At 34.3% G+C, this 27,308-nt stretch overlaps 2 protein-coding genes across 5 annotated transcripts in view; one reads left to right on the forward strand and one right to left on the reverse strand.

Moving 5' to 3' along the window:
• On the forward strand, window positions 1-2,966 carry LOC106155143 (U6 snRNA-associated Sm-like protein LSm3). Its single transcript, XM_087014567.1, has 4 exons — window positions 1-147; window positions 870-980; window positions 1,303-1,398; window positions 2,193-2,966. Exons 1-4 carry the CDS (start codon window positions 127-129, stop codon window positions 2,271-2,273), a joined length of 309 nt encoding a protein of 102 aa, XP_086870693.1. The 5' UTR covers window positions 1-126; the 3' UTR covers window positions 2,274-2,966.
• Window positions 2,967-3,219: 253 nt separating this feature from the next.
• Window positions 3,220-27,308, reverse strand: part of LOC106155140 (stabilin-2-like) — a 112,607-nt gene continuing 88,518 nt past the window's right edge. Inside the window, exons 23-46 of one of the 4 annotated variants that reach the window (XM_087014556.1) lie at window positions 26,983-27,135; window positions 25,333-25,428; window positions 18,876-19,019; window positions 17,985-18,130; window positions 16,773-16,890; window positions 16,018-16,095; window positions 15,681-15,779; window positions 15,300-15,392; window positions 14,587-14,715; window positions 14,018-14,143; window positions 13,766-13,808; window positions 13,248-13,379; window positions 12,742-12,894; window positions 12,258-12,437; window positions 11,537-11,779; window positions 10,356-11,056; window positions 9,893-10,025; window positions 9,503-9,630; window positions 7,170-7,295; window positions 5,939-6,067; window positions 5,304-5,414; window positions 4,491-4,523; window positions 3,927-4,058; window positions 3,220-3,608 (exon numbers count right to left, since the gene is read on the reverse strand). In XM_087014556.1, coding sequence (XP_086870682.1) covers window positions 3,477-3,608; window positions 3,927-4,058; window positions 4,491-4,523; window positions 5,304-5,414; window positions 5,939-6,067; window positions 7,170-7,295; window positions 9,503-9,630; window positions 9,893-10,025; window positions 10,356-11,056; window positions 11,537-11,779; window positions 12,258-12,437; window positions 12,742-12,894; window positions 13,248-13,379; window positions 13,766-13,808; window positions 14,018-14,143; window positions 14,587-14,715; window positions 15,300-15,392; window positions 15,681-15,779; window positions 16,018-16,095; window positions 16,773-16,890; window positions 17,985-18,130; window positions 18,876-19,019; window positions 25,333-25,428; window positions 26,983-27,135 — 3,558 coding nt within the window. In that variant the 3' untranslated portion in view covers window positions 3,220-3,476. Of the gene's footprint in view, window positions 3,609-3,926; window positions 4,059-4,490; window positions 4,524-5,303; window positions 5,415-5,938; window positions 6,068-7,169; window positions 7,296-9,502; window positions 9,631-9,892; window positions 10,026-10,355; window positions 11,057-11,536; window positions 11,780-12,257; window positions 12,438-12,741; window positions 12,895-13,172; window positions 13,380-13,765; window positions 13,809-14,017; window positions 14,144-14,586; window positions 14,716-15,299; window positions 15,393-15,680; window positions 15,780-16,017; window positions 16,096-16,772; window positions 16,891-17,984; window positions 18,131-18,875; window positions 19,020-25,332; window positions 25,429-26,982; window positions 27,136-27,308 lie in introns of all 4 variants that reach the window. The other 3 variants (XM_087014555.1, XM_087014557.1, XM_087014558.1) reach the window with 3 other exon arrangements.

A 27,308-nucleotide genomic window follows, 5' to 3' on the forward strand; every position in this document is an offset into this window, starting at 1 on the left:
TATTTTTCCAACTATTAAAAAAATGCGTTTATTATAATGTATTTAAATAACAAATGATGGGACTTTAAATGCGAAGAAAAATACATATGCTGTGAAAACTGTCCCGCAGAGCACAGTTATTTCAAGATGGCGGACGACCAAGAGCAGGTGCGTGTTTTATGCGTCAATTTGGTGGTGTATTTCTACTCACGTAGGGCATTTTTGACCACGAAGTACATGGGCCTAAATGAAAAAAATGTATCAAGGGTATAGAGAACAATTGTCAGCCGAATTACCTGACGTTAAATCCTAAAATAACCATACCGGCTCTTACCCCCTCCCCCTCGGCCTCGTGTTTTGTTTATATCATTTGCAACAAATCAACGTGCGTCTCTCGTTTGGTTGCTACTTAAATGCGTGTTATTTTTAGATGCCTTTTTTGCCAGTAGACCCACTTTCGCTATGAACAAAGTTAAGTGTAAAGTAGCCCCTTGTTAAATCAAACCCCCTTTTAATGGTGAAAACAAAGTTGAAATCAGTATAATTGTAGGACACACATGCATGTACTAGTATCATCATGATGGCATCATGGCCGTAAATGGATTATTACGTACTGGGTACTTTGCATATTCCGAAAGCTTTATATTGCGAGTGGTTATAATAAAAGATTACAATGTCAATGGTTTTACTGATTTCCTATGTCAGTGCATCTTGACATATTGTTGAATACTTTACACTTTTGGCATTTGGAACGATAGTTTGTTGGAATTTTGTTCATACTTGATTCTATTATTATTATTATTAAATTTGCAATCTGAGGGTTGGATAAATACATTCTTTGCACCACTTACGTCAGAATTTTATATTCTTTATCACCTACTGCATTTCAGCAAGCCCCAGCCAACACTGTGGAAGAGCCCTTGGATCTGATAAGACTCAGTTTAGATGAGAGGATTTATGTTAAGATGAGAAATGATCGTGAACTCAGAGGAAGGCTACATGTGAGTCTTATCATGTTAAACTTAGATTGAAAAATAAGTAATACGCCCGTAGAAAAAAGAATGTTTTATCTTCAGTTTTTTTATGTGTAATATCCGAAAAAAAGTGTATTGACAACAAAACAACAGAGTTAATTAAAGACAAAAAGAAATTATGATTTTATTGCTATGCTTATTTCAAGTGATTGTGTTGAATAAGAATAATTGTAGCATTAGTAAAGTTTTTTTTTTTTTTTTTTTTTGGACAGTTTTCATTCATTTCTCGATTGCCAGTAATTGATAGCTGCCATTTTTAAATTTATAAATAATTTGCAATCACTTTCAGGCATATGACCAACATTTAAACATGATCCTTGGAGAGGTGGAAGAAACCGTGACAACAGTTGAGATAGACGAGGAAACATATGAAGAAATTTATAAGGTACAATCAGAAGATAATTGAATTATGCTGTATAGTCTAACTACAGTTACAGCATTATGAACTTTCTATTTTTAATTGTTTTTTCCTTTGGCTGTTACTACTATTTAAGTATAATGGGAGAGAGTCATTTATAGGCAGAAATGAAAATTTTTAAAAATTTTACTGATAACATGCTACTCTAAGAACTTGGTTGGGAAGCAGTTCTGTCAATAAATTCAAATAATGTTTCTATATATTTTGTCTAAAAGTCGGCTCATGAATGCAAAATAGAGGAATTTTTCTGCCATTTGGTGTTTTTCTTCCTAGAGGTCATTCATAGCATTTGTTCAGATTTTAGCTCACATTGGCTATGGTTTAAAGGGATAATAACTCTTCGTATGAAATCTGTATTTCACAATAAAAACATAGTGAGTGACTCATAAAGATATTATATATTCTGTTTTCCCACAAAAACGGCTGTTATAGCTATTATTCTGATATCTGAGCTTGTCTTTAGACCACGTGACCTCCATTGATGGCTATACTCTGTTAAAACCTCTTAAGAGATTTTAACAAAAAACCAAACTTTTTAGAAAAAAACCAGGGACTAACTTTGAATGTAAAAATGGATTCATTAACCATTGGTTAGTATGGGAAAATTGTTGTTTACTCCAGGAAAATTCATTTTTTGGCCAAAACGAAGAGTTATTATCACTTTAAGTAAAATTTGTTCTTTTTATGTACTGTTCTTTGCATCCTTGCTGCTACTTAATTGAGATAGATTAATTACATAATTGACCGTTTCTGTTTTTTAGTCCACAAAGAGAAATATCCCTATGCTGTTTGTAAGAGGAGATGGAGTGATACTGGTCTCACCTCCACTCAGAACAGGATAACATAGAACTAAGACTTTCTAATATGAGACATTACTGTTATTGTGGGCTTCATTGATGAAATCAGTGAGTGCATTAGTGAAGCTAATCTTGATGTCAGCAGGGATGCCAAAGCAATGTTATATGAGACATAAGGACATATTTTGCTGGTCATCAGTGATTTTGGTTTAAAAAAAAAAAAGATTTCGGGATTAATTAAGACAGCACGTTGCTGCTTGTCATTGCAAGTTGATAACTTTTTCCAGCCATTGGGCTTTTCCCAACACGTCAGGCTTTCAACAGATTCCAGGACAGAAATCAGACAAGCGCAACAGTTACTGTTCTGAATAAGATGTATTATGTGTTTTTCCCAAATTTCAATGAAATGTTGAATCAGTGAAAAGGTAATAGCATATTGGCTCAGAGTTAGAAGTATTGCACAGGTTAGTTTTACTAACTTATATCCATTATAAAGCCTGACTATTGTCCTTGCCCTTTTTTTTTTTTTTTTTTACATTTAGTGACTGAATTCTTAAATGTAGACCTATTTCTGTTTAAGAAAATTATTACAATTCTTAAGATGTCATTTTTTGGTCTTGAAAATGGCAACAAGATCATGTTGTTAATGGTGTTACTTAGCCATGATACTTGGTGGCTTTAAATAGCTGTATTATAGAAACAATATTTTTTACTTTGTAATAAACAATATTATATTTAGTTTTATGTCAGTATTTATATAAACCTTTAAAAGTTATGTTAAAAATTGCTGTTAACTTGGTTAACAATGTATAAAATGGTGTTACTTAAAAGAAATATAGAGAGTGGGGTAGAAGAAAAGCATTTTTTAAAAGTGCCCCCATTTAAATTTGTAAATTCAGAAAATAAGCGTATTATGAAAATTTACTTTAAAATTAATAGATCAAAAATAATAATAGTTATTATCAAAAGAGCAGTAAGAAACCAACAAAAAGAAAAGTAAAAGTCTTTATTAACTGTTGCAGAAATACGAAGTTGAGAGAAGATGACATGTATACTGTCTTAAGTACAGCGATTCATTTGTCTGTGCAAAAATCTTGTCGACGGGGTTTGTAAATAAATGCAGAAACTTCTCCAACTACAATTCAAAACAATTAACAAACGGATAAGTATCTTCATGAAATCTTTCACTTTTGTGAGTCATTTTCACGTATTTTGATGCATCATTTACTTTCAATTTTGAGAAAGTTTTTACTGCAGCACCACTTGTTGTGTCTGTACATCATAAAGTGGGTTGTCAAAGTTTTCACTAACGTGGCTGCTGGAAGTCTGAGGTTCCTCTTCGCTGAGGTGGGTAAATCTCTCGAAGAAAAGGCCGCCTTCCTGAATGATATATCATATTGAATATACTTCAGTAGATTATTGTCATCCTGATGTTGAAAATAATACCTCATTAAAATTACAGTTAATGATGCACTATGATAATGGATAATCTTGTTGTTGAAAAACAAATTATTAGAAGCAATTAAGCACTGGGTGTTTAACCAAAGTTTTTTTTTTTTTTTATGAGAAAAAGACTCAAAAAGATACTGACATTTTGTTCAAAAGGATTTTGACTGAACCATTGCACATTTTGAAGAAAATTTCAAGGTGTTTTTTTTTCTAAAAGAAAGTTAATTGTGTGTGTGTAAATAATATTACCTTTCTGAATCTCATTAAGATGTCCACCTTTCCACTTTTTTTCCACCAGAATTTGTACACCAAAACAAGTACTGCCAGTACTAGTATGCTTGCCACAATAATTCCAATTAATTCTGCTATCAGTGTGGTACTCTGGTGAAACGATACAGTAACTCATCTATATGTGTATACATGGCAAAGTTGTAGTTTAAGAAGGATATGTGTTCAGATGAACCAAAACTTTTAATTATTAAAATATGAAATGGAACGAATGATGCACCCCATTTTACAAAGGTCGAATATAAAGCCAATGAAGTTAAGCATTTCTTAATGACTTTAACATAACTTTAAATAAAAAATTACATTTTAAAAAATCAGTTACCGAAATGGACCATTTACCACATTTTCAATATACAGCAATTATAATCTATGACATATGGCACATACATTACAGATGACCATTCCCAGATTCTGAATTTGAATACAATATGCTAAGAAAAGAGTCACAGCACATTTTACTAATTTTTCTGAATTTTTGTAGGTTTTCTTAAAGTTATGCTCTAGGTCAACTAAACTTCTACTTACTGATCCTGCAGTAGGAAGCTCTCCTCCAGGTACCTGACAATGTAAGATAGATGAATTGATTAGTCAAAGTATTAATTTACCCTCTCTGCTCTCCTTTTTATTACACAATCACGTTACAAATCTATGTAAAAATTTTAATTGAAATAGATCTTTTGTCATAATTAATACACATATAACAGTTGATAAATGTACCTGTAATAATGGACCGCTCTGGGAATACTAATTTAATTACTTGTCAACCACAAAAATGTAGCGGTCATGCATTTACATGGGTCTACAATAGTTTTATTCACATTTTGCCAATTATCTGAATGAAATTTAATTTGTGTAATGCAGCAAGATCATCCAAGATAACCAAAAATTTTGTGACTTAAAATCAGAGCAAGATTTCACAGGATATGGAGGAGGGTGGGGTCAGAAATAATCATAATGGTAGACTGGCCAATGCACTGTGTTGACAAATAGGTAAAAGCTGAGAGAATATATCCACAAAATTAATATTTTCTGATAGCTATGTTATACAAAAGTACAAATTCACCATATTTTGCGAGCCACTCTTGTATTGCCTTCTAAAAAGACATCACAGATGTTTTTACTGTAGCACTACTTGCTGTGTGCATGAAGTTTCACATGCATTGCTAAAAAGGTGGACACTTACATTCTTCTAGCCTCATGCGACAAAGCTACATAGTGTTGCTAGCTTCATTTCAGGCTTTCTTGGATGATCTTAACTTTATCAATATCTTTCTTATCATTTGAACAAAATATTATTGATAAAATTTCCTATATTAAGGATACAAAAGACCTTTTTACCTTTTGAGTTGAAATATGTGCCAGCTCTAGTGGTTGTTTTATTATGTGTATAATCCCATTGGTTGCTGGTATATTTGCCTCAACCACCCTAATACCATCTACATAGAAACCCTGTTTAAAAGAAATAATCTAAATCAGGACATAAAATTGAAATTATAAAATTATAAAATTATAAAATTTCAGTTGGGACTGGCATAAATAAAAGAGGCCTCAACGTGCTGACTACCTATCAATGAATCCACCAATACACTGTTTGTCATTTATTTTGGGAATCGCCTATTATAATGATGGCATCTTGCCTATCTTGGGATGGAGGAGATATAAATGCATATTTATCTACTACATTGAAACATATAGTCCATGATTTTAAGCTCCCCAACTTTTCACACAGATGTTCAGAGAGGAGGTCATCTCTTGAGTATGTACCACCAATATGGCACGTGCTTGAAAGGTGCACCACATTAAAAAGTGAGCTGGGAACATTACTGTGGACATTCTAACAAAGATTTCTAGGTGTAAAGACCACTAAAATTTTAACATCTTAGAATTTTGGTTAACAAAAATTAAGTACTATTAAAGTGAAAATGCATCAGTCATCCCCCAAATAAAATAGATAGATAGATAAACTCATTCACCTGTTTCTTAAACTGTACTTTCAGCTGCTGGCCAATCAAAGACACTAGGGTTGTATTGTTAAATTGGTCAGCATCCAAATTCACTGCTCCAGTCACAAAGTGGTTTCTTAATGCAGCAGTAGACAGAGCCTTTGAAAAATGTATCAAGCATTTACTAGTGATTTTTTAAATTCAAACATTTCAGTCTTAAAATTTTTTTTATCTCCGTATGCATACCTAGAAAAAAAATGGGGGGGGAGGGGAGGGGAAGAGGGAATATTTTCGATTAGGAAATTCAAACATTTCTTTTCATCTTTACATACATACTTGTGTATTCACTAGATATAATGACATACCGTCACATCTTTGAGCCAAAAATGATGTAAATAGTACTTTTTTTCTCTTACAAATATGCTTGCCAATAACACCTTGATAAATTATGTGAAAAATATTGCAATATCATATTATCGTAAAATACATATTATTGTAATGAACAAATCTGGTGTAATTCTTGTACAATAAAGGATATGAACTTTTTGTGTGTATGAAAAATTCCATCATATATTTTTTTAAAGTGTGTTTCTTCCCAATGTCAACTGATTAAAAGATTAAAAACCCCATATCCCAAAAAATATTGGGGCTGTCTGTTGTAGAAAAAAAAGCATTACCATCTGTTGTCATAATTACTGTCTATGCAAATTAAATCAAAATTATGAAATTGATTATTTTATTATTTATTCGTTAGCATTTTTTGGGGGGAGGGTTACTATCAAGATTTTGAAGTTTTGAAATTGGTATATTTGAATACCATTATTTGATCTCCAACAAAATTAGTTTCACAGTGGTATAAAAAATTCACTTCTCTGCCTTTAATTCCATTTCAATATTCTCTAACAGGGGCGGATTTTTAAGTTTACATAGACGGGTATCTATTTTTTCTGTCGGAAGATGGTCAAAAATAGAGGATGGATCAACAAAGATAATTTGGAAGACTGTCAGAAAATATATCTGGAACGGCCCCTGTCTAATGTTACAAAATGTTTTCTTTAAATTAATGTAAACATGCACAGCAATGAAGAGTGAGTATCCTAACAAAAACCAGTATTCTCTAAAATGTCCAGAATTTTATGTTTGTGCATACTAGTATGCTGGAAATTTGACAATGACCTCAAATTAGGATAAAACTAATAATAGCATCCTACTGATAAATTAAATGCATTAGCAAGCACTCGCTCATTTCCATGCAATTTACCTTTTGGCTAAAGTTTCCCTCTGATATGCGATAAGGTACAAATACTGTTGTATTACCCACTCCAGTTTTTAGGGAGTTCACCATTTCCTGTAATTCTTGTGATGTACTTGATGCAGTTAATAGTACCTTAAAATGATTATCAACATATTAAATTATACCAACTCTAGCAAATTCATTACAATAACTTCTGATGGTTCTAGATGTTCCAATTCAGTAACTAATTTCCTGTCATTTTAGGGAACCATTTGATTCCATGCCTGTCAATGAGGCTTTCATTGCAGTTACTTGTAATATACTACATTGTACATTTATTTAAGTGGACACATGCCAGCAGATGTTGCCATAGATATGTTTCAGTGCTTTGAACCATGATACAGAAGAATATTTCAAGGAATGAAGTAAAATACAAGGAAGGTAATCATTTAGATACAGAATAAGCTCAAGGTAGGTTTTATTTTAAAAAAATAAGTAGAAGTGTAATAAGTTTGATAAAATAGAACTATTCTTTACTTAGAGACAAATAACTGCTATCAACTTCTGTTTTTTTCAGTCCACCACTGAAATGCAATGTTTGACAAATGTTATTTGTCTGTAAGTAAGTCAAAAGAATAATTTTATGTTATCATCCTATGTAGAGACCAAGAAAAAAACACTTTCATAGTGTAACAAGTTTATTAAGAATGACTAACTTAACACTGGTATAAATATGATAATCATGTTATTATCTCTCTAGAAGTTATGGTCAGTGCCCATGGTCAATAGCCAACCTTACAGTGACCAATCTTGGCAGAATGACCATCACTGTCTCATAAGTTAATCAATTATTTAATGCATTCTACTAAAACAGTATAGGTCTATCCATATACTGCTTGATTAAAAGTTCAGTTGTTCAACCAAAGGTGAGGGGAAATTGGGTAAATGTTTCAGGATTTACTTCAACATGCAAGCCACACAGGCCCCACAAAACATCAGGATTAGCATCCCAGCAAAACTTCAAAGGGTAATTGGATTAGCTGAGCACAGTGACCACACTGCAGAAGTTCCCTGTCACACAGTTTTCAAGAGTAGCTGATACCAAGTTTGTACATTGGGAACTCAAGGTAGTGAAAAACACATTTTTTCAAATATTTAAAAGTGCATTCAAAACAGATGATCGGCAGACTTACGTACTGATCCGCGGACTTAATATGGCCCACCCATCATAGAAGAAAGCTGCTGAATCCATGATATTCTCACTGCCTCCACACACACTATTGAATTGAGCAGATTAAACCTCAGCTCCGAGGTGTAATTACTAGTTGGCTGCAGGGACAGCACATGTGGAGGCCAGGAGACCATCAGTGGATTATGAGCGGCTACCTTTTATGTGGGGTTGGCCCTATTTAATCCATGGATCAAAAAGTCTGTGGCTCATCTGTTCTGAATAAGCTGTAAGTTATTACTCTAAGGGTGCATTCCCAGAGATTTAGATCAATCCAGAGATTTAGATTTAGATCAACCTAACTCCCTGGGGGTTCACGCTAAATTGCAGTCAGCCGAGCGCGCACCACAGTTAATTACCCCCTAACAGCTTTTAGTAGGCAGGACAGACGCTTAAGCCGGCTAAGCTGACAGTAATCTAGTGAGACTCCCCACAGGGATAGATCGACCTAAAATCTATGGGAATGGGGTCGTAAACTGTAAGTGCAGAAGAGACAACTCACAGCCTTATTGTAGATAATTTTTGATAGAAATGCTTTGCAACTAATTAAAATTAATATTTCAAGCGTGCCTATATACCTTTGCTGAATTCATATTTGCAATATGGTGGTAAACTATGAGTTTGTAGACCATAGGTTATTTTAGATTTTCTAATACGTCGGCTTTTATATTATTGGTCAGTAGGTAATGAGAAGTTTATGGGGAATTCAGATAGAAACATTGAAAATTATGCACTGTACTAGGCATGTTATACATAAAGTATGATAAAACTGAATTTCCATGACAATGCAACTAAATAATAAGCTGTAATTGACTGTTGGGAATTCAGTGAGAATTTAGCAAACGAAGCTGTAAAATTTTTTGAATAACTTGGCATTTCAGCAAAACATATAAAAAGAAGTCTTTTTCTTTTCCTTCAGTGACAGCATTTCCAACATCTTACCGTTTAGTCTTACTTTATTTCCTTCAGTGACAGTCCCTAGACGAGTATTATATGCAGTACAGATAAACATGTATTGTCACTGTAGGCCTTAAACCTCTTTCCACACACCCATCCAAGTATTTTTCTCAGCCTAAATCCAACCCCACCCTGGATCAACATCCACACGTCAACACTTTCTAGGTTAACAAACCTTGTAAAATGCCTGTGTCTCATTCAGTCTGTTTAATGTGTCCAGGATATCCCCATTGCAGATAGTGCCATTTCCAACAAAGTCATCTTTACAAGTACACTGCACATGTCCAGTTGTCAAGGCTCCATCTAAAATAAGACCATCAACTCATAATTATTACAGTGGGTATGTTTAGGGTACATTAATTAGTATGGGGCTTTGTATCAACCTAATTAAGTTTTGAAGGATAAACATAATTTCAAGTCTGGACTGATCCATCATCATAAAATTTTATAAACATATCTATAACATCTGTATTTTGTACAAGCTGGTCCATTAGATTTAATTTTAAAGAAGTTGTAATTTGAAATAGTGTCAGGAATATTCTCTCAATTGTAGATAGTTTTTCACCTATACTCAATGCCACTGAACAAGAAGCCCCAGGTGGGCAACCCCCATTCTGTTGTAAGCATTTATCTTCCACACAGTAGGTTACTCCATCTCCAGTCAGATTTGTTGGGCATTTACACCTGTAGCTTTGTTTCTGTATTCAAAGAACATGTTGGTTATTACAATTTTTAAATTGCAATTAAAATCATACCATGTACTGGTAACAGCCATGAACTATATACTTAATATAAAGAATAAAAGAAAAAAACTTGTAAAATAATAAAAATTAATTGTATCCTTATACCTTTATTGCTAAAAACTTCATTGTGTTGGCATTTTATTTAACCAATAAAATTCCAAAATAACTTTTCAAACTACATAACTTATTTTTCTTACAATTCACTAAAATCTATAAGCACTTTACATTTAGCATTAATGGCTTAAATGAAATTCAGTTAAGTTAATTTAAATATTTGTCACTGACCTGCTGATCAAAACTACATTTTGCTTCAGGTAGGCAAGTGTGATTGTTGATTTCACATGGCGAGTAACAGTTGTAGCCACTTCCATAGTAACCAGGTAAACAAACACATGACACGAAGTCATTTGTTATGCTGCACTTGGCATATTTATGACAACCACCATTAAACACCACACAAGGAGACATACACTTATATCCATCTCCATGGTACCCAGGATAGCAAGTGCATTTGACTCCATCTGGTGTTGCCTGGCAACTTGCATCTGCATGGCAACCACCATTCTTAATATCGCATACTGACTTACAGTTATAGCCATCTCCAATGTAATTACTAATGCAACTGCAGTTAACAGAGCTATTGCTGTAACTGCATGTAGCCATAACATGACATCCTCCATTAAGAATCTCACAGGGGGTGTTGCATGTATATCCATCACCATGGTAACCAGGTAAACAAGAGCAAGTTACGCTTCCACTTTTATCCATGCACTCAGCATTGGAATGGCAGCCACCATTGTTATAAGTGCAAAGGTCAAAACAGGTTTTTGTAACTGGGCAAGCACACACGACGTGTCCGTCCTGAACTACACAATCTGCATCACCATGGCAACCTCCATTGTCAATTTCACAAGGGTTATGGCAAAAGTGATAGCCATCACCAAGGAAACCAGGTAAACATGAGCACTTGACTCTGTTGTCAGGTCCTGTGAATGCATAAATCTTTTAGTATAGTCATTTATCTTTTATGAAACCAATGAAGTACTCTAGGAGGATACAATTTAAACAACATCAAGATTAAACCCAGTAAAGCCTACTTAATTAAGAAGTACTCACAGTAACAAAAATTAAGTAACACTTCATGTACTCTCTGGTTCCTGGTGCCTTTTTTAAGCAATAGCATAAACAAGAAGGAAGGGAAAGCTGCTATGAAGCACATGCAACAATTTATGTTACTACTGCCTATTATCTCCACTATTATCTCATATGCCAAATCCAAAGCACAAACGGCAGTGCTAAGATGATACACACTGGTGGGAGGAGCTTTTCCAAAACCAATGTCTTACTTCCAATTTATACAAGTCCCTCAAATCAAGCATATTTGTATCCCCCATTCTTGCAGTGGATTTTCTATGCCCACCAGTGGATATTCATGGTAATCGAGCCAATACTGAAAGCCTACATACCCTCTGAATGACAAGTGGCATTCTCATGGCAATTCTGATTTTCAAAATGGCATGCAGAAACGCAGTCATCACCAAGTGGTAGATACCCTGACATGCAAGTACATGTGACTTCTCCGTTTTCATGGTTACATGTAGCATTACTATGACAACCTCCATTGGCAACATCACAGGGACTTAGGCAAAAATGGATGCCGTCTCCATGGAAACCAGGCAAGCAGATGCATGTGATTTCATTACCAGGACCTAAGAAAATGTTATCATTAAGCTGAGAAGAAAAATTGCAATTTTTTTATCATGCATAGTATCCATAAACAATTAATTAATTAATTAAGCAAATGCTATTATGCTGAATCTCATTCTTAAAATATTTTGAGTTTTAACAGCTAAATTAGTTTGAATTGTGAAAGCATGTGAACTGACTCCATTCTGTTAGCTTACAGGTTATACCCTAATATTCCTATATCAACATGCAATTAAGCCTAGATTGAATCTTTAGTACACTCCACATGCATTGCTGTCTGTTTCAAAAAAGATATATAGCAACAGGCTCTACAAAACGATAACTATTTGTTCTCATGTTTTTGCATCACACTTTATGGATAATCTGTATATCAACCTGAGTATAAATAACTAAAAATGTTTGTGACTTGATAGCTGCCATGAACCATCTCTAAATTTCAAATAAATTTATCCAATCCAAGAATCACAAAGTCAGCCGTACCTTTCAAACTGCAAGTTGCATTCTCATGGCAGCCGCCATTTTGGATTTGACAACGATGTTGACACTTGGATCCGTTTCCATAGAAGCCAGGCATACAAGTGCATGTTAGTTTGCCACCTTCATCTAAACAGGTGGCGTTAGCATGACAACCACCATTTTCTATCAAACATTTGTTTATGTCTGAAATTGATATTATTAATAATACATTTGTCTGAAGAAAATAGCTAAAAGTGTATATCAAACTTGAATGCCGAAATAATGTACAGCATTAAAACAATTAAGTTATAATAGAATCAATCTTTATTTAGACACAACTTTTTCTATTTGAAAAAAAAAATAAATTTAGTAAATTTTCTAATTGGTCTTCTCTCTTTTCAGTAAATATTGCATGATTAATCATTATCTTTCAAGCCAATAAAACAAATAGTATACTTATGCAAAAATATATCCCTTTTCCAACAACAATCTCATTCAGCAAGTCTACCTTTACTACAAAGATCTCCAGTCTTTCCCATCACACAATGATCACATGATTTTCCAGTAAAATTTTCATCACATGTGCAATGTCCAGTGCCATTTCTGCCATCAAAACAGGTGCCATGTCCAGAGCATGGCTCCCTGGCTCCCCCTGGACACTCTGAAACAACATTGTGTTAGGTGTGAAACTAGAGTGTGTTTGATGCAATCACAACCAAATGCATCCAATGATAGTATTTCTTCCAGACCAAAAGAAACATTGGTTTGGGGTATGAATTACTTTTTTTTCAAGGTTATTTTCCAGTTTTCATACAGCTTACAGTGTCATGAATAAATCCGTAGTTCGGAATCTATATATTTCTTTTACTCAGTAAACTCATTTAAACGATGCAAATTTAAGTCATATTTAAAGAATATACCGCATCCTTTTTATTGTACCTTCACAAAGCCTGCCATAATAACCAGGGGCACAATTGCTACATGTTGGTCCACTGAACTGAATCATACACCCACCATGTCCATCGTCAACACTTGTGTTCACTCCTTGTCCACTTCCAGTGTTTGTGTCCACACTTTGGTTACCTCGGGTGTCGTTATTATTTGACTCTCTACAGTTTGGGTGGTCAATAGGGTCAGCTGGACAGGCTGTTTAAAGAAATATAACCTATTCATGATGATCACATTTTGTCTACTTAATCTGTCCATAGAAGTATATCTTGATCTAGTCTATGATATATTTCCATGATCTGTCATTATGATACTAAATAGCACACAATATGTCATTTTCAAAACACACTTGTCAAATGAACAACTACCCAGTAGAACCATTAAAAAAGTCATCAATGCTCCCAATTAAGGTACTGGTACTGCTTTGTCAGGTATTGAAACAGGCCTGTGATATACTGCTATGAAATATGATTATGTTTGAATGTTAATATCTTGGACAAATATGTCTTTTGGTTATCATATTTAAAACTCACATGGTTCAAAACATCTATCTTTACCAAGCAAATAATTCAAAAAGTACTCACGATCACAAAGTAAACCGTAATATCCTTTGCAACAGGCTGGAACCTATGTACAATAAAAATAAATTTTAGGTTTGAATTTATGAGTGTTTATCTAAGATATTGGCATGTTATCAAATGTACTGCAAAGGATTTAAAAAAAAACAACATATAAGCAATTTTTGTTTTGCACTGAAAAAGGTTCACCCCATTTGAAATTGATCTTACTGTTCTATCATGGCACCCCATATCTCACTATGGCATTCTTGAACTTACCTGCACTTTGGTAACCTCTACAGGACATCTGTGAACATCAGGCCATATCATACCACCTATCCCATGAACCACGCCACCATATGTCATTAGATCTGGCTCAATGACAGGGACCCCATTCACAAATATCTGTGAAGATTATTTTGACGGTTATGAAAAATAATCATTCTGCACATGGCTGGTTATTCAGTATGTCTGATTTTTAGAATAACAATTATATATAATCATCAATCAATTATACCTGAGAAAAAACAGACGGAAAAACATGGACAAAAATAAGTAGATAAGACGCATGTAAATGTACACAAAGAAAGGCAACAGCATTGTTTTCATGTTTTGTGTAAAAAGCCATTGGTAATATGATTTTCATTTTTTTTTTTTTTTCAATTTGTTCATCCATAAAAAAACTATAAGACATGCCTGGTACCTGTAGAATTCAATCCTATATAGAAAATCAATTTTCAAATAAGTTTAAGGTATTTTTTCACCTGGTCAAATATACTTGTTCACTGGAAGACGTTTGGGCCTTAACTTCCTAATACACCTTAGCAGTGTTATATTTCCATACTTACCTGAGAGGACTGGAGAGAGATATTTATATAGTACTGGTCACCAAGTAGAGTTTCAGCTACCATTCCATCCTCTATGGAGTTAGTAGTAAGCACAGTAGGGACAACATAGAATGACAGCAATCTGGATGTCTGTAAATAAACATAATTACAGCATAATGAAAGCAGTGTATTTAGGGACATATGTCAGATAATAGGTTTTTATATTTTAATACTGATGGCAACTTTATTTATTATTTTTTGTGATAACTTCTTTATAGGAATAGTAAATCAATAGGTAAACCGCTACATGCAATTATCAATAGGCTTCAGGAACTCTGGAACTCACTCAACATGATTTCTTATAATAAAAAAGAATGGATATGCAGGGGCGGATTTAAACCGTCTTCTGGGTCTTCCGGAAGACGGTCAGATTTTCAAGTTTACATTGACGGGTTACTAAAGACGGTCAAAATTGGAGAATGAATCAACAATGATAATTTGGAAGACTGTCAGTAAATAGCTCTGGATCTGCCCCTGATATGAATACCCATTAAGAAAACACAAATTCAGAGACAGGAAATGGTTAGATATCTACTATTATGAGTTATTAATTCAATCCTTAGATGTAATAGTAATGAAAAATGGTTACTATTTTTGAGAAGATGCATTATATAGATTCTTGCTTCTGTAAACCAATTTTTATTTACATTTTTTATTTATCATATCCATCTTACCATCTTGTGTCCAAATCTATTCAGCACTGTATTGGTAGGAACAAACACTGTGTAACTATCCAAGGAACTTATGTTACTCAACAGCTTAGATATCTGGGAGAGAATTTTAAATTATACCTTTTATTTGGTTTCTACTTGATACAAAGCATTATTAACATGTGAAAATGAATGACAAACTTTAAAAAAAACATAAATTGTTTTATACTGGCACATTAATACAGGTCCTAAAAGATGCTACTACTACTACTACCAATAATAATGATAATAATTAAATCAAAAACAAAATTAAGTTAATTTCAACTTAATCATTACATCATTGTGACAGAATATATTTAGGTAGTTTAAATATCATTAAAAATATATATCAAACTGTAAAATTACCATTAAGTAACTCTGGAATATGGAATACTTTGATCTGTCTTCTAATAGATTTAGCAGGTAAGGTTGTGTTGGCTGAGGCACTGGATATGGCTCCAATACCTTATCAAGTCAAAAGGAACATTCAAGGCAGAAAACAGAACGAAAGAAAAAATAATTATTTGCAGATACCATGATTCTACTCAGCCCTTACCCTGTGTTGAGACAACAGAAACATAATTTTTATTTAACTTCAACTGGAAATGAAATCTGTTGAAATTCTTGACCATAATCTCTATAACAGTCCCATTAAGACAAGACTGAAAATCTTAAGGCAATATCATCCTTATACTAGGCATACCTTATCAATTATGTGGATTACACCATTCAGTGCAGGGATGTTGGCTTTGATCACTTTGGCATCATTGACATACAGATCCTATAATTAGCAATTAAATAGAACATTTTAGCAGAAAATCAGGTGGTATGCAGTATTTTTTTTAATGTAATTGCATTCAATTTGACTAATTGATTTTTGTGAAAAAAGGCTGGAAAGTGACTTAACATAACTGATTAAAAAGCAATATTTACACAAAAAAATTGAGGCCATTCAGAATGAGAAGAGCCAAGTGCTAGCTAGGCCCACAACGACTGGTTGAACTGAGCCGAGATTTAATTACTGTGCTCCTGCAGGTCATGGCCTAGCTAACCCTCAGCTCTTATCATTCTGGATGGCCTTTGTAATATTTATACAGTGACAGAAGTTCAGCATAAATGACAAACTGTCTCCTGTCAGTTTAGAACTTGGTTCAGTGGCCCTGTCCCCATGAGTATTATCTAATAAGTAGATGTGATACTTGGCCAACAGATAAAAGTAGTCATCAATGCAAGACTATCAGTGAAAACTCAAATTTTATCAAAATACTAAAAAAGGCAGGGGGAAGATTTAAACATTCTCCAGAGCATTCAGGAAGACAGACAGAATCTTCTTATCATTAAGCTGGTAATAAGGATGTTCCTACTTTCCGACTGATCTTGGAACACTTTCAGTCTGGAGAACTGTTTCAACTTTTCCCCTTGTGAATTAAGCAAACCTCTTTTGGTAATTCCACCTACCTTTCCCACATGTGTGATATTCAGCCACATATTATCAGCCAAAGTCTGGAAATAATCCAGGAGAAAGGTCATCATCTTCAGCTTGAGAAAAGAATGGTTTCCTGGCACTGTGTGATACCTGTACATTATCAGAAAGAAACATCAGTAATTTCCTCTCCAGACATTTACACCAGCGGTCAAGGTCACTTCTTTGGTTTCAGGCTTTGATAACTCATGTTAATTTTTTTTTTTTTTAATGTTCTGATTATACTTTTTTTCAAATTTGGCCTGCATTTAAACCACAATGAAGCTCCTAAAATTCACTGACAACAATAGATTGTTATTTGTTCATGGTGGGATATACACAAGGCAGCAAAGCTGTCAAATGTGCATAGCAATAGCACCTAATTTGCAACTCCACACTTTGAAATAGGTGCACAATAAATTTACAAATAATAATAATCATCATGTATTTTTTATTTTTTTGCCTACTCATTAAAAATTATTAATATTCAATATTCAAATTTGTTAAATTTTATTGTGAACCTAACTTCCACATCCAGTTTCATGAGAATTTCATTAAACAGTGGGACATATAAGAAATGCACCTTTATTGGCCAAATTTTGAATATTATTTCTGTGTTTGTTCTTATTGCTAATATTCATCAGAATAGTTGACAGCTATGAAATTAGATCAAAGAGACATAAATGAGTCAAATAAGCTGTTATTCAAAATTTACCTATATTGTAGTATTATGAATCAGTCCAGTAAGTTATAGGGAAATAATATTAACCAATTTTAGTGCTATGTGTCACTCTTGACTATTACGTTTAAGGATAAAAAGTCACACAGTTTTCCATTTAATGTATTTACAGGGCTTACATGCAATATAATTTTTTCTGAAAAACACAGGATAATTTTTGCAAATGGTCCAATAAAACTGAGCTCGGCCTGTATTTTAGTGCTTAAAAAAACTCCTTTGAGGATAGTGAGTCACATGATCATTCTTTTACTGCATTGACAGTGAAAAGTACACAGTGATGACGTGGACTATGACGGATGCAGGTGAAGGCTGTATTAACAGACACACTGTGTCTGCACATAATTAAAGATTACAGGCAAAGATATGAAAAGGCAAATGGGAAATTAAATAACACATAATTAAATATTACAGGCATATGTCAAGATATGAAAAGGCAAAGAAGAGAACAAATAACAGACTAATTACGTACCCTATGAGAGATATCACATTTGTTGGATGCTGCCAGTAAGAAAAGCTGGCAAGCTTTCTGAATGCACTCACAGCAGGATCAACTGGGGCAAAGAATGTGTAGTTCTGAGTAAGATCATTCAGAATGTTATCTTCCTCTTCAAGGACCTGCAGAGACAATAATGCACTAGACAGATTCAGGGGAAAACATGAAAAATGTGATCCTCCCAAAAAAAATCAATTTACTTTGATGGCTTATTAATTTACACATAAAAATTGTTGTGTTTTTTTTACTGATATAAATCTCACTTTGTATATAACATGCTATCGGGGGTTTTTTATATAAAACACTGTACAATGTTTTTTAATAAAACTTTCTACTAACAAAGAACCACCAATGCATATTGTAAATTAAATGTAGGCCCTTGGACAGGGAGGTTTGGTGGTTACAAAGAACTTCTCATTTGGCCAGAAAAAGTCTGTTCTTATTCAAAATTTGATCTTGGTTCTTTGCAATTTCTCAAGTTGGGTCAATTTAAGGGGTAAAAAGGTCCATCATTTAAAAAAAAAACTCCTTTCTTTAAAATGGCAACAGGCCTTTTATAATCGATTATCATAGCTCTTTTCACATCCAAACACAATCAAACATTCCAATGCATGACAAATCTCTACAAACACATTTCAATTTTCACGTAATTACAATGATACTGAACATGAGAATAACATGATTGCAATTCATAAGCAAACAATAAAGCATGACTAAAGGACCTAATACCTTTTGTATGACCCAACTTCTGCCATAATTTTGTGCTTCATGTTTTCTAATGATGCACATTATTAACACTCAAAACATCAAGTGTTCAAAGGAGACAGCAAAATTCAAAGTCAATACAAAATCAAAACCAGCATGTACCTCCAGGATCTCAGTTAACTGTGTTAGGTTTTGTTGCACTGCCAATTCTGCATTAATGGAACCAAGACATGTCAGCCCATCACCACTGTATCCCATGGCACAGGTACAGTTCCTAGTCCCTATCCCAGTGGAGATACACATTGCCTGGAAAGAGTAAGTGAGTGGTATATCTGTTCATAAGTTAACTCACTTATTTCATACAAATGAAATTTAATCAAATTATTTTCTCCATATCAAAATGTCTTCATAAGTTAACTCTGGTTATTTCATCCAATTGTCTAATGAGAGTTAAAAATGCCTGATTTTCTCCACGTCTCCCAGAAATATAGATAAATAAATAGGCCTTAGTAAAGAATAAACATTTCATGCTGGTGGATTATAGATTTGCAGTCAACACATACACACAAACATAAAAATTGGGGAGAATAAGGTGACGTCTTCGCAAAACTTTTTTTGCAAACTTGTAGAGTCAAACTGGCACGGCAAGGGCAGCAGATTAAAAAAAACCTATAAATTTTAAGTCACATGTTAACAAGTCTAGCCATCCATGGACGTCATTCCAGTCAATGACCAGTGTTTGGTCAATAAGATTATTTCCTGTTAAATGGGTATGGATTTGGAGATAGACACTCTCTTGTGTTAATGAACATAAATTGAATTTGTTAGTCTAAATTAAGATTAAAATTGTTTTGACTCTTGGCATGGCATAGAGTTTTAAGACGCAGCACTCTTTGAAATTATTGTTTACTCTTTTTTGGCATGGCAATGTGATTTAAGAACTATATTGTCTATTTATTATCATCCTTCTAAAATTACATAGTCAAGACATGGCTCATCTAATAAATGTTTTGCTCCTCTCTTTCCCTCCATCACTTTATTATGAAAAGTGTCTAAAAAGATCTGTCGCTGTGATGTATAAGACAAGAGCTATTTTCCTGATTCCCTTTGTGGCCACACAAAGGTTGTACTTCACGCTCTATGTTTTAAGTCATCTGCTGGAGTGAGTGACCGAGGCTTGACAGATAGCATAGAGGATCAAAAATACTGTACTGGTGTGACCTATTCACCTGGCTTGAGAAATATTTCTGTGTCATCCAACTGGATAAACAGCTTCCTGTTTAAACACTGAGCCAAAAGTCACTTTGGGCCAAGTACTAATTATTGCATGGTATCATAACTGCATGGTATCATCTCCAGGCTGGTGACTATAATAACACTTAATACAAGATAACATTTGCAACCAAACTAATTGCATAAAAATTGATTGAAACAGGGTTACTGAGTAATCTTCAGAGATCGCAGGAATTAACAGCAAGCATATTAGAATAATGATTGGTTTTTAAGTCTGATTAAAGGAACCGTGTATAGTAGGTGGCCAAAAAGGACACCTTTTTAATGCTGTGCTTATTTAAAACTGAGTAGATAATAAAATTACTTGTAAACGATCAGTCCCAAAATCTTCACCTGCAGCAAGGCGATTTTTTACCACTGCAGTAATTTTAGTAGTTAAAAAAGCATTTGGGAGAAAACCTTTTAATTGCTTCATTTATCCTTGATTAAAAATGCGATCTAGGTTCTTAGTAAATTTTATTAAGTATAACATACCCAATAAACAAAATACTGAATAAAAATGATAGATAAAATGTTTAGGTTAAGTATTGCAGATTAAAGCATAGGAACACCTGCTTTCTGAACTCTCAAAGGTTATAATTAATCCTTTTTCCTCAGATCCCTCATATATTGTATTGATATGCTGTGTGTACTGCCTGACTTCAAAGCTATTTTAAGAACTCAAGCAGCCAAGTCAGACTTGCTATTACTGGTACAAAAAATGAAATATATCCTGGCTGAAGGCCACTTGGTGAAGTATGTACTCTTCCTGACATACAGGACATCATAGTATCACACCACTGACCACATGTGAGACCAGATGAAGGATGGAAATAAATTGTAAGTATAATAGAAATCACTCTGATACTGTCCATGCAAACGATGGGCAACCACTCTCTAGCATATGATAATATTCTGAGAGTTATGACTGGTAAAACGTGGTATATTGGTGTAAGTTGGTCACTTATTATTGGTGCCCCGCATGTGTTAAGCAATTGTCCAGGTGGAGAACCATTCATGAGGGACGTTGACACTTGTGTCCCTACATAGCTTTTGCACTAATAGTATGGACCAAGTTTGCACTTTTATGTATGTATGTATGGATGACAAAATTTCATAAATTCAAGTGAATAATGTCATATATCAGCGGACAAAAGGACAAAATTGAATACACCTTTATTTTTCATTTGTATATTTAATCATTTATTTATTATTTGAGACTTAAAACCTCCCAGCGTAAGGGAAATATACAGTGCTCAGCACTTTTAGTAGGGGAACACTTTTTTTGTATATTTTCATTGTACTACTCAGGCCCATTGGCAGCAGGGGCTTCTCTTGGCCAAGAAATTCTGCAATGAATCTTAATCTGATCTAGGTTCTAGAATAGGTATTGTATTAAAAATGCCCACTTTTTCAGAATAAGAACTTCAATTTCAAATTGATGGCTACAGCTCATAATATTGCTACTCGGTACCTTTTATACATATGCAAGTTTGACTTTTACTAAAAGGTGTGTCATCTAAAGGTTCAAGTCAATTATTGCAAGTGCAATGGCAAGGAAATATGATCTGAATATCATAATTATAATACTGACTTCACTAAAATGGGTGATACATATGTACAAAATTTCAAATAAATGATAATTTTCTCTTTGCACTTGAAATGTGCATGGTAGCTATTCGTCTGTTTTAAATAAATAGTAATCCACAGTAAGAACATCAGCTTAATAAACTATCTGCAAAGTCTGTTAAGGTTCATCCCCAGGATCATTATCAATTACTGAAAAGCCTCTACATTCAGGAATGGGAGACAGAGAGCCTTGTCCCTCTCCCTTATCTGGTTTACTCAAAACAGACGTACGTGTCTGCACGTAATCCTCTCATATTTCATGACATAAACTCACAGAAACCACCATCTAGAAAGGCACTGTTCACACCCTCATTGGACTTTTATTGATCTGTGTTTTTGAAGGCTAATTTTGCTGCCAGGATATTGCAACTTACCATAATTCACATGATAGCCCAGCACCCCACCCAACTATGAGTTATTTTTTCAAGAATTCCAAAACATGCAAAATGAGCCCGCTGTTTGATGATCTGAAATATGAGAGTGCCCCCTTAAAATACAGGGCTTCTTTTTAAACAGGGATTCTACCTACCTTTAATATTGTTGTTGGGGGCTCTAATGAAACAAAATGTGTCTATTTAAGAAAGGTCTACTATTATATGAGAGATACATACAGTATACAAAGGACATGTAATCAGGTTACATGGGAGCAAACTTAAGGCATGTAGAAAACCTTGCATGCTGTCGAAGTTGATTGCACTGATTGCATTGCCATGTACTGAGGTATCTACAGGAAATCCATGAACAAAATATTGTAGCCAAAGGAAAACATCCATGGCTGTCCACTTATGTTGTTAATCAGTTTGCTGTATTATTAGTGAGAGATCAGAAAATGATACGCCATACCCATATATAAGAGTTTAAACTGAAATAATTCAATCCCTTTAGCTAAAAATGCATAATAGAATTTTACCTACTGAAAGTTTACATTTCAATGAGGGACAGGAGTAACCCAGTCCCTGGGCTCAGAATTGAGATATCCCAGGATGCAGTTGGCCATGATGTTGATGTGACGCCAGGTAAAGTAGACCCTATTGTGGACATCTTTTGCAGTGCAGTTCAGAAGTGAAAACTGTGTGTTACCACATTTAAAGCTTTCTTGATATTGTACAAATATCCAAGAGTAGCTATATAAACATGGCCAAATCAAAATTAACATCTATCATACTCAGGGGCGGATCCAGAGATATTTTCTGACAGTCTTCCAAATTATCTTTGTTGGTCCATCCTCATTTTTGACTGTCTTCCAACAGAAAAAGTTAGATATCCGTCAATGTAAACTTGAAAATCTGACCGTCTTCTGGAAGACCCAGAAGACGGCCTAAATCCGCCCCTGATACTAGGCATTGATCAAATTTCAAAATACTTTTGTCTTAGAATTAGATTTTGCAGCAGTCAAGTTGCCTACTTGTTAATGTCGGAATCCGTAATCCGAGTGATTGGCACATGCACATTTCTAATACATATAGCCGACCCTCCCCCCATGGTGTGGGGTTCGTGGCCCGCTAATTTCAAGAGGGGTCCATTGGTGTGATTTTATTTCAGAACTTGAAGGACCCCGACCCCCCACCCCCATAAATCCCCCACTGCATATACTACCAGTGCAATAACCAAGGCAAGCCTCAATGGCCGCATTTAGAACAGATGATCCATACAGTAACTATTCCCAAGCACCCAATCAACGTTAGTAGTAAAGGGAGGGCTTTCTATAGCCTTCTTTTTTGTGTGTGTGTGAACTCATCAAAGTACCAATTGGCCAGGAGAGAGCCATAGGTGAGACGCTTAAATTTGGCTTAGGTGTCAGTTTAAGAAGAGCAAGACAGTTAGTCAGCTTATCCCACAGCCAGTGCTTTGAACAATAGGATAATTGCACTTGTTTTTCGCTTACATGCACTTTTATACTTTTATACCCTTCTGTGCATTCATCCTATATTTTGAAGTACCAGCTGAGGGATACTTAGTCAGTTACAACTCCTCGTCGTCCACTTTTTGCAACTTGCATAAGCAAATAATATGCCACGATATAATTACGCATTTGTATGTCGCATACAGTGGATGACTTGTATGGCAACTGGTACTTATATAACTATAATAAGGTAAGGGATAGGTCAGGTGTGAAAGCTGTGTTGTTTACCACACTTCCCCACGTATAATTTCACCAAGAAAATGAACGATGGGCCAAGAGAAAGCATGTTATCTGGACAATTTTGAATGAGACTACGTACTTCCCCATTTTTTCTGGAAATTATTGGGCATTTGGAACTTGAAAAAGAACCCTTTTGCTCCATGTTTCTTCATACTCAGTACAACCGTAGGCCTACACTCGACACTCCGACATGATGGGTCAGATCAACATCATATGCCGCTGAGGTACACTGCATTCTAGGATTGATTGAGGCAGCTCACAGGGCAGGAGGAGTTCTGGTAATTTATATATATATCAAATATATATTTAAATAAAAAGTAAATGATTGTATTACTACATGCTGCGAGTTCTCCATGAAATATCTAAACAATGTGGTCAATGTGTTGTTGAACAATATTAGGAACAGTGCAGGAGATATATTATGATGGAAAAATACATATAGGAATTAGTTTGCCCTGTAAAGGAATCTTCTAAACTTAAATGATTCACCTGTATTAAATGAAGTCACAATGAGAACAATTTGCTAAAAAAACTCAAATTTCTCATGACTTAAAAAAAATCATTCTTTATCAATGTGTTGCCCAGATGTAGATCTCTAGCTGATCTGGTTTTGCTCTTAGGCTAACAAAAAAGTCATGCTGAATGGTATTCATGCACCAAGAAATAAGGTGATCGACTGTTGATCTACCAGTGGCTTAATATCTATATTGCATGACACTGACAGAACAGATGTGAGCAGAAGAGCAGTTCATTTTCTCTTTCTGGGCAGCCTGTGACTGATACTCCATGGGACATTATAACCTTTACTTTTCTTTCACTGCTCATGCTTTGCATTCAACATTCCATTCAATTTTTTTATGAGAGAGAGAAGATCAACTGCATGTCTGATATCATTTCATATCTGCTAGTCCTGTCTATTATTGCTCTTTCAAGTGGTGAAGGTAATGGAACTATCATCATTTGCATTTGTCTCTCTGTCTCCTGTTTTTCAGAGTAAAAGTAATCACAAAAATCAGGATAAGCCAAAAAAAAAAAATGAGATTTTAAAAAGTAAATGCAATATTGAATGAAAACTGATACATTGGGTACCTCTGGGATTCATCATATTTGCAAATGTTGCTTGTTCATAGAAGCATGCACCTCGGAATTTGCCATTTCTAATCTGTATCTTATTTTAATGATTATTTTCCCCACTAAACCCATGTGTTTAAGTAATAAACTTATCTGCCCCTTTTCATGGAAAAAAAGTCATTAGTTGCTTAACTGCAGTCCTTATTGTGTATCGGTCTTGAAACAGAGTGCAGTTTAAATTGAAATTAAGTTTTCATGTTAAATGTGAAATTCATCCCTTCATCATTAGTATCCTTACATTAAGTAGAATTCATTTGTTCAGAAAGATTTCCAGGGTAGAGAATTACTTTTCACATGTCAAAAAATGCCCATGCTTGTTTCATATGTGCATTTCAAAATAAACTATTACTTTTAGTGCAAAAGCAAAAGTTTAAAAATTCCTAGCATTTTCACGCAGTTCCAGTGCAAATATCACACAGGCTTCCCAAAACTTATGCACAGTACCTTTTCTGAACATCCACCATTGTGAACTGCACAAGAATTGGTTGCTATGCAATATGTGCCATTTCCTTGGAAGCCAGGATTGCAAAGGCACTCAAACTAGAAAAGAGAAAGATAATATTTTTAATTTAATTAATTTAACTTTATTTCTGATTAAAATTACAAAACTTACCAAAAACATGAAAAGTGTAAATCACAGAATATTTTTTGTGTTTCTTTCATTAGTCCACACTTACAGCTGCCCAGGTATATAAACCATACACCTAGGTTGACAGGCATTGTGTTAGCTGTGTCACTAAAAAAGTATCAGATATGATGGGAATGTGTAAGTTGCACCAATAAGTGTGATTGAAATATGTTAGATGTGCCACAGTCTGAATGTATTAATTGTGCCAATAAGAGTATATAGATAAAATGCTTTGATACCAACCTGCCCTGCCATTAAAGCAGAGCAAACTGAAGATCAAGTTTTGAAAAATTCATAAGTAAGTCCATCAATTATTCTTAAGGTGCAGCACATACTACACACCCAAACCCAATATAGAGATGCAGTTCACATGCTGAAGTGTCAAAAAATAAAAATGAATGAATTCAAAATTGTATACAATATTTCAAAACATATATGTGTGTAGAACAAAAATCCACGACTGTCTCAACTGAAATTCAATTTTTAAATTTTTAAATTTTACCATGTCTTTAACATTACGCAAAGAGCCCTATATGGTAACGTATGTTCCAAAAAACTGTACGGTAACGTATGTTCTTGCCACTTAATTTTCATTTTTAAGCCACGTTCCGATATAGTTTTAGTGGTTCAGTCATGGTAAATTAGACATGACGTAAGGACGTTTTTATAAATATTTAAACTGTATCTCAAGGGGATTTCCGTCATCACTTATACTAGGTAACATATGTTCCCTAGAAAAATTGTCAAAATGTTACATTTTGTTCAAGTACTTATGTGCAAGAGATACAATGTTTTCTTTTGCTGACCGAACAATATATTGTGGTTCCATGATAGTTTGACATTTCTGATATAATATTTGGATCATGAAGGGAATTTTTTTTTTTTTTTTTTTAATGCTTATTTTACTGTCGGTAGGGTGTATTTTCCCCGTTTTTTTAATATTCTGTGACAAGCAAACTAAAGTCGCTCAAAAACAATTAACTGGTCTATACAGAAGATTATCATAATTTTTAGCAATGTTATACTAGTACTTGTAGGAGATAAATCAATGAACAAAACCAGTGATGACTGAATTTTCAAAGTGAGTAGAACGTTTCACAGTTGAACGTTTTGTATTTGTGACAGTAACGTATGTTCCTTTTTGGGTTAAACGATGAATTATTTTAAATTATTCATGGTTCCAGGAGAGTGAAACTTTAATACAAGCTTCTTCATGTGGGACCCTAAAATAATCAAAAACAGTTAGCAATCTGGCAGTAAATATCTTTAATAACATGCTTGTGGCATCAATTGCACCTCTATATTGGGTTTGGGTGTACAGCATCCATGACCTTGTAATAATACTATAATAATATATATGACATTTACAAATAGTAAGACTTCTCAGATGAGCAACATGTTATTACACTACTGGGAATCAAATATGAAATAATAGGATATCTTTGATGGACACTTGATAATAATACCTGTCCTGGTATGAGCAGCACACAGCGAGCATCTGGGTGACAGTCATTGTGTACTGTACACACTGCAATAGGGGAGCAGGATTTCCCATCACCATGCCAACCAGGGTCACAAACACAAACACTTTTACCTGGACCTGTTTGTATGCACTTGGCCTGAAAATGTATTGGGATTTGTTTGTCTTAAGATTTTCTTCCATATCAAATACTTTTAGGTAAATTTCTATTATGAAGTTGCCTTAAGATTTTATTAATTAACTATATTCATTGTAAAAAGCAATATGATTACCTTGTCCTATAAGTGTCCTATAGCACAATTAATTAACCCT

This window comes from Lingula anatina, chromosome 6 (assembly GCF_051362555.1).
Source record: "Lingula anatina isolate TDL-2025a chromosome 6, LinAna3.0, whole genome shotgun sequence".
NCBI classification, from domain to species: Eukaryota; Metazoa; Brachiopoda; class Lingulata; order Lingulida; family Lingulidae; genus Lingula; species Lingula anatina.